This window comes from Peromyscus maniculatus, chromosome 13 (assembly GCF_049852395.1).
Source record: "Peromyscus maniculatus bairdii isolate BWxNUB_F1_BW_parent chromosome 13, HU_Pman_BW_mat_3.1, whole genome shotgun sequence".
In the NCBI taxonomy this organism is placed as follows: domain Eukaryota; kingdom Metazoa; phylum Chordata; class Mammalia; order Rodentia; family Cricetidae; genus Peromyscus; species Peromyscus maniculatus.
This window is the reverse complement of record NC_134864.1, coordinates 68176050-68183337: the sequence shown is the minus strand read 5'-3', so window position 1 is coordinate 68183337 and position 7288 is coordinate 68176050. Positions and strand designations below refer to the sequence as shown.

General features: G+C 38.0%; 1 protein-coding gene across 1 annotated transcript in view; it reads right to left on the bottom strand.

Annotated features, from left to right (window-relative positions):
- Positions 1-6816, bottom strand: part of Lrtm3 (leucine rich repeat transmembrane protein 3) — a 29387-nt gene extending 22571 nt beyond the window's left edge. Inside the window, exons 1-3 of the mRNA XM_042260441.2 lie at positions 6408-6816; positions 6249-6282; positions 5929-5971 (exon numbers count right to left, since the gene is read on the bottom strand). Of these exons, the coding sequence (XP_042116375.1) occupies positions 5929-5971; positions 6249-6282; positions 6408-6710 (380 nt within the window). The 5' untranslated portion in view covers positions 6711-6816. The remainder of the gene's footprint in view (positions 1-5928; positions 5972-6248; positions 6283-6407) is intronic.
- Between the last annotated feature and the right edge of the window lie 472 nt (positions 6817-7288).

Below are 7288 nucleotides of genomic sequence, written 5' to 3'. Positions count from 1 at the left end.
ACACAAGATCCAAAATTATAATGGTATTTTAGGGATGAGATTAACATATGAATTAGTAAATTATAAAGGAGTCTGTTCTCCCCAATGTGGGAGGAGTCATCTAATCGGCCTTAGGCATCAAAAGCAAGAATAACTTCTCTACAGCAAGAAGAAATTTTGTCAAGATAATCCTTAGACGTACACTACAGATTTTAGACTTGCTATTAACCATAAATTCACAGACCAATGTCCTAAAGCTAATTGTCTAATGCCAGGCCAATCAACAAAAGGCAAAACCATGATACAAATTGAAACCTTAGGAAGGTGTGGTAGCCTACACTTTCAGGAGCCTGAAGTGGGAGAGTCTAGAATTGAAGTCCAATCTGTGTTACACAGCAAGACCTTGTCTCAAACAAAAATTAATTGATGAGCTAATTAACTAAAGCTTGGCTTGTGTAAACCCAAAATACTGGGTTTTCACTGCAGTATGTGTCCACTGGAGCATGTCCTCTTTAAGCCTGCTCCTCCATAACCACTGTTCTACCACCCTTCTCAGTCATAATGCTTCCCTTCTCAGGGATCCATTCCCAGCCCCTAGCAAACTTGAATCTGTAGACATCACCAAATGCTGGGTACACTAAAATTTTTCTTCTTATTTACAATAATGCTTAACTATTAAATTATGAACTGATTTTTGCAGTACTAGGGATTAAACCCAAGGCCTAGAACACACAAGGCAAGGGCAAGCACTCTGCTACTCAGTTCCCTGAAGTTTAATTTATGTCAGGAAAAGAATCAAATGCAACAAATAATAGAACATTATATCACACCATAATGAAAGTTATGTAGTCTTTCTCTGTCTCAAAAGTCCTATCTTATTTTCACTTTTCATTTAAAGCACTTTGCAGCTTCTCTTTTGATGTCTGAATTGCCAGCACCAACATTGGAATTCTTTGGAGCCATAGTTAAGTAAATAAAGATTATTTATTTAAAAATAAATAAAGATGTATTTATTTATTGTGAATACAAGTACAGCAATATGAAACAGTCAATCTGAAACACTAAGATGGCAACTAAGTTATATAGGATAATACAGCATGCATATGCTGGAGAAAGAAACAGAGCAGATTGGCATCTGTCTTGGGGAGATACCATGACCAAGTCAACAGTTTCAGAGGGTTAGTCCATGGTAAGAGCATGACAGCAGACAGATAGGCACAGCACTGGAGCAGTAGCTGAGAGCTTACATCTGATCCACAGGTTCTTGGCAGAGAGAGATTGTGACTTGGGCTGGTGTGGACTTTTGAAACCTCAAAGTCCATCCCCAGTGACACATCTCCTCCAAGAAAGACACTTTTTTTTTTTTTTGGTTTTGGTTTTTAGACACAGGGTTTCTCTTTGTAGTTTTGGTGCCTGTCCCGGATCTCGCTCTGTAGACCAGGCTGGCCTTGAACTCAGAGATTCGCCTGGCTCTGCCTCCCGAGTGCTGGGATTAAAATGCGTGTGCCGCCTGGCAAAAGACACCTTCTAATCCTTCCTAAACACTCTAACAGTTGGAAACCAAACACTCAAATATCTGAGCCTATGAAGGACATTCTTATTCAAACCACCCCAGCACATTTCATCACACTCCTCAGAATGGCATGAAATTTAAAAGTCATGAATTGTTTGTTTCTAGATTTTTCTATTGCATATTTCCAACTATAGTTGGTCTCAAGTACCTGAAACCATGAAAAGTGAAACTTTAGAGGTGACTGATGTATCTTTCCTTATAAGCCACCTAAGGATTAACTCCTGCCTAGGCAGGAAGAAGTAAATGATAGCATATGGAGGAGGAAGCTGAAAATCCCTGTCCTCATTTTTTTTTTAAGATTTCCTCTTTCCTGTCAATCCTCTGGTGAGCTTTGAAGACAGTGTACCCCTTGTGCTGAAAGATGCAGTGTCTTAGACAGTCCCATGAGTATCTAACAGCACTATGGAGTTTCCCCAGTTTACCATGGCAGTCCTACTACCAGCTACCCTTGACAAGGATTCTACTAACCTGGGACCTCCAGATAGTATTTCTGCTTCTTGAGGCACCTATCTTAGTACTAAAGTTCCTAGGACCAATAGACTAACAAAGCAACTAGACTTTAAATTTTAGTACATTTGAAGTATGAAAGAAATTAGACTATCAATCTCCAGGCTCATTCTGCACCAAGAAATGAGTGATCTCACAGAAAAACAAAACAATCCTCTTTGTGTTCGTATGTGGTATGCATGCTGTATGTCTATGCATGTTAACATGTGTGTGGTCACACATGTGTATAAAGGTACACAAACACATTTGCATACATGCATATGGAAGGCAGAGGTTGAGGTCAGGTTTCTTTCTCCTCCTCTCTCTGTTTTACATCTTAGATCCAAAAGCTTAATTGCATTTTGGTTATTTTACCCTCTAGGCATTCTCCTACAGGAATTTTAATGCAGAGAGAATATTATGTTGGAATGGATTTTTCTACCAAATAAACAGTAAAAAAAAATTAAAAACTTATGTGGAAAAGATCTCTGAGTTGATTTTAAAAGGAAAATTAAGACTTCATCAATTAGCAGGAATAGACCAGCAGAAATTGTAGTACCTTCAACTAATGATGAATTGACAAATTATGGGCAGGAAGTGAATCTTGGCAAAGAGCTTGCAATATATTTTTTTTTTGCATGGGAGAGGGGGAGATTAACAGCAAATATCCCAAAAGTGATAGAATTAAACTTATAAAAAGAGCTAACTGGATCCTGACTCGCAATTGTATGGGAAACACCAATATCTGGGGCCCCTACAATTTATACAGGCACAAACAAACAAGGAAAGGCAGGTTACAAATGAGAAAATTTAAGAAAAGTGGTTCAAAGTCCTTATAATTCTATCCAAAAATTGGAATTATATGCTATTCTGATGGTATTAATAGATTTTTTGGAACCCCTCAACATAGTTACTGACTCCTAGTATGCTGAAAGAGTGGTCTTACATGTTGAAACTGCAGAATTTATCCTTGGTGAGTCAGAATTAACTTTGTTATTTATTCAGTTACAAGAAGTAATCAAGAATAGGAATCATCCCTTATATATAACTCACATCCGATCCCATACAGGTCTGTCAGGCCCTCTAGCACAAAGAAATGATGAGATTGATGAACTATTGATAGGAAATGTACTGGAGGCCTCAGAGTTTCATAAAAAACATCATGTCACGGCCGGGCGGTGGTGGCACACGCCTTTAATCCCAGCACTTGGGAGGCAGAGCCAGGTGGATCTCTGTGAGTTCGAGGCCAGCCTGGGCTACCAAGTGAGTTCCAGGAGAGGCGCAAAGCTACACAGAGAAACCCTGTCTCGAAAAAACAAAAAACAAAACAAAACAAAACAAAACAAAACAAAAACATCATGTCAATAGTAAGGGTTTAAAAAAGAACTTTTCTGTAACCTGGCAACAAGCCAAAGATATTATAAGGAAATGTCCTACTTGTTCTTTTTACAGTTAAACTCCACTACCAGCAGGATGTAACCAAAAGGGCACTCAGAGGAATGAAATATGGTAGATGGATGTGATTCATTTTGTAGAATTTGGAAAATTGAAATATGTACACCACACCATTGATACCTATTCAGGATTTCAATGGGCAACTGCTCTGAGTTCCAAAAAAGCTGATTCTATAATCACACATTTGCTAGAAGTTATGGCCATCTTGGGTATACTTATACAGATTAAAACTGACAATGTTCCAGCATATGTCTCTGGTAAAATTTTTGGAAGTCACTTGCTTGCATTTCCTGCTTACTTAGGTAATATTATGTCCTTCTCAGGTCTCTGAGGGAGTTGAAGATTAGATAGTTATAGTTTCTTTGTTAACAAATTCAGAACAGAAACTCACTAAAGAGGTGTAAAGTGTATAAGTTTGAAAGACATCAAAGGATAGTTTTTCGTTGGTAATACAAGTTAGGATAGAAAGTGAATTAGACACATTTTAGACTCACCAAAATAGGATAGATAATGAAGTATTTTCACTGAATCTGTCAAATGTTAATGGACTAGACATTGTTAATGTAATTATTGACTGTATATATTCTATATCCTTATTGTACTTATTGTATATAGTTTTTCTTATATTAGTTATAGTCTTCTGTTATTATTTTAGACAAAAAAGGAGAAATCTGGTAATATTTTGTATACCCCAATAAAAATTATCTGGGGATCAGAGAACAGAACCAGCCACTAGATTAGACATAGAGGCCAGACAGTGATGGCACACATCCTTAATCCTATCACTTGGGAGACAGAGATCGTCTGGATCTCTGCAAGTTTAAGACCACACTGGGAACAAAGCCAGGTATGGTGGTACACACCTTTAATCCCAACACTTGAGATCTCATGCCTTTGCTTGTGTGTACACAAGTGTGTACACCTTTAATCCAAGGAAGTAAGATGGCAGAGCAGAAAAAGGTATATAAGGTGTGAGGAAACAGGAACTCACTGTCTTGAGACTGAGGATTTCCTAGGGGTAAGAGCTTGTGGCTGGCTTGTTCTGCTTCTCTGATCTTTCAGCTTCACCTCAATATTTGGCTCCAGGTTTTTTTTTTTATTATAAGACCACTTAAGATTCATGTTACAAGGGTGTCTTTGGGGTAACCTAGTTAGCCAGGTGTTCTTGAGTGCTTAGGATTACAGGTGGGCATCACACTAGATTATTATGTATGTGGGTGCTGGGACCTAAACACCAGTCTTGTGTGGGCAAGCGCTTTATCCACTCACTGGGCCATCTTGAAACTCCCAAACCCTCTTTTTCTTAAACATCTACAGTGTTTTTTGTTCAGTGTTAAATCCAAGTTTTGGATTAGAATGGTATAGAATGCCTTCTATGATCTTAGCCCCTTCCACCTCTTCACATTCATCTCCCACTACTTGTACCCAGTTCACTTTTCAGCAACTCTGAAATCATTGCTATTTCTTTCACACAGCTTGCTGTTTCTTATTCCCTTGTCTTTGTATATGTCCTGGAATGCCTTTACTATCTTCTAAACTCTAGTTTCAGGCTAATTTACATTTGTTCTTTAAAATCAAGCTCCAGGGTCCATGAATGGTTCAGCTTGCAAAACTGCTTGCTGCCAGGCCTGATGACCTGAGTTAAATCCCCAAGGCCAATGTGGTGAGAGGAGCAAACTGTCGTCTGGCTTTCCCATGTGAGGCCTTCCCACCTCCACCATAAACCATGCAAACAAATCAATGCATAAATGTAATTTTAAAAATTGAAATCCCAACTCTCATGTACCCTTCCACAAAACCATTCTTAAAGCCCTAGGCTGGTTCAGACATCTCCTAAATGTTTGAGTACTGGGCAGCAACTGTCCTTTAGCTACATGTGTGAGATCAGAAGCTAGCTCAAGTGTTTGTATCCTAGCATCTAACAATGTCCATCCACTGTATAGATGTTTAATAATCACTGGATGAGTTTTAGTTAAAACAATTAAGATTGCAACAAAGAGCAATGATGATGTTAGTGTCTAAAGCACAGCAGAAGCACTTGTAAGCTGTCAGATTCTAAACTGCATTCTGAATTTCAGAGAGCCTCTCAGTTTTACAGCACCTGCTTCACTGTTGGCTCCATCCACAAGAGATGGTAAATTTTTTTACCAAATGAATTATAAGAAATTGTGGCTACTATTTTGTTGTGAGTAGTGGGGTATTTTATCATAAGAATCTGAGTCAGTTAACCTCTGTAAGCTTTATCTACTTTAAAGGATAATTTTACCAATATATGAAAAGCCCTTATCACAGCTTGGAACAAGGCAATGACTTAAAAACAATATTGGAGTGAACTATAATTTACTGTATCTTTAGGAAGATCCTTCTCTGGGATTCAGAAATAAATACAAGTCTGAATAGAATGTAAACAAGTTATATTGATTCATCTCACTTACCTTTCTGCTGACGATGTCTGGGAAATGGACCAGCTCTCTATAGCTACATGGGAACAAAAAGTTACAGTATCAGGAGAAGAAACTCAGGCTGAATAAGTTTAATATTAAAAGATGAAATTGCAAACTGGCCAGTCATGGCTCATGCCTTTAATCCCAGCACTTGGTAGGCAGAGGCAGGCAAATCTTTATGAGTTTGAGGCCAGCCTGATCTACAGGGCTAGTTACAAGACAGCCAACACCAAGACTACACAGAGAACCCCTGTCTTGAAAAACCAAAAGCAAACACACAAACAAAAAAGATGAAATTGTGTGATATTTACCAAATGTCATTCCTTTTGGGAAAACATCTTCATTCTGTTTCAAGGGAGAAGATCAAAATGTTAGAGAAATAGCCCAACTATCAAAGTTAAATTTTTTTTTATAAATTATTCTTATGTGTGCTTTTGAAAAATAGACGAGAATGATCCATCATTTCTTACCTTCTGAGCACACGAACTTTCATTTTCCCATAATTCAAGCTTTTTCTTAAAGAATTCACAAGTTCTTACAAGGATTATCTCAAAAGCAACACCCAAGAAAATTAAAAACAGGATTGGTATCCAAGCATTGTTAAAAATCCAGGAGTCTAGAAAATCCCATATTGTGCAAAATGTATTCTCATCTAAGATAGACTTCAATTTTTTTTTAAAGAAATGATATATTTTTGACATAATAGCCTGGTATCTCATGCAGAAGGCATTGATTTTAGAAGCCCCCCAAATACGAAATGCTGCTCTGTCCATCTATCTCATAAGCACATACAAAGCTCTGCCAGGAAAAAAAAACTACTTCTAGCATCATTCAGTGCCTGTGTTCAATGGTGCAGCACTTGCTCTAAGATTGAGTAAAGTAAGGTACATGTCACAGTGGGTGTTTAACTGAGCTCACAGAAACTCCTGCAGTGACAAAAGGTCACAGGTTAAACATGTACAGTCCATGTATGGTACTAGTGTTGGAAGTATGTAAGCTAATTTTTTTGTTTGTTTTGTTTTTGGTAACGCCTTGCACTACATAGCCTGTGCTGGCCTGGAACTCCTATGTAGTCCAGACTGGCTTTGAACTAGAGATCCTCCAGCTTCATCACAGGTGTGCAACACCTCTGTTGGCATCATTATGTAGTTAATCTTTTTTTTTTCTTGAGATACAGCCTTCTATAACACAGGATAGCCTGGAACTCTTTATATAGCTTAAGCTGCCCTGGAACTTATGGAAATTCTTTGCCTCAGCCTCCCAAGTACTGGGATTACAGGAATGAGCCACTGCACTCAGTTTGCATATTTTTTAATTAAATAATTTTCTATTAATTTAACCAAAACAGCAG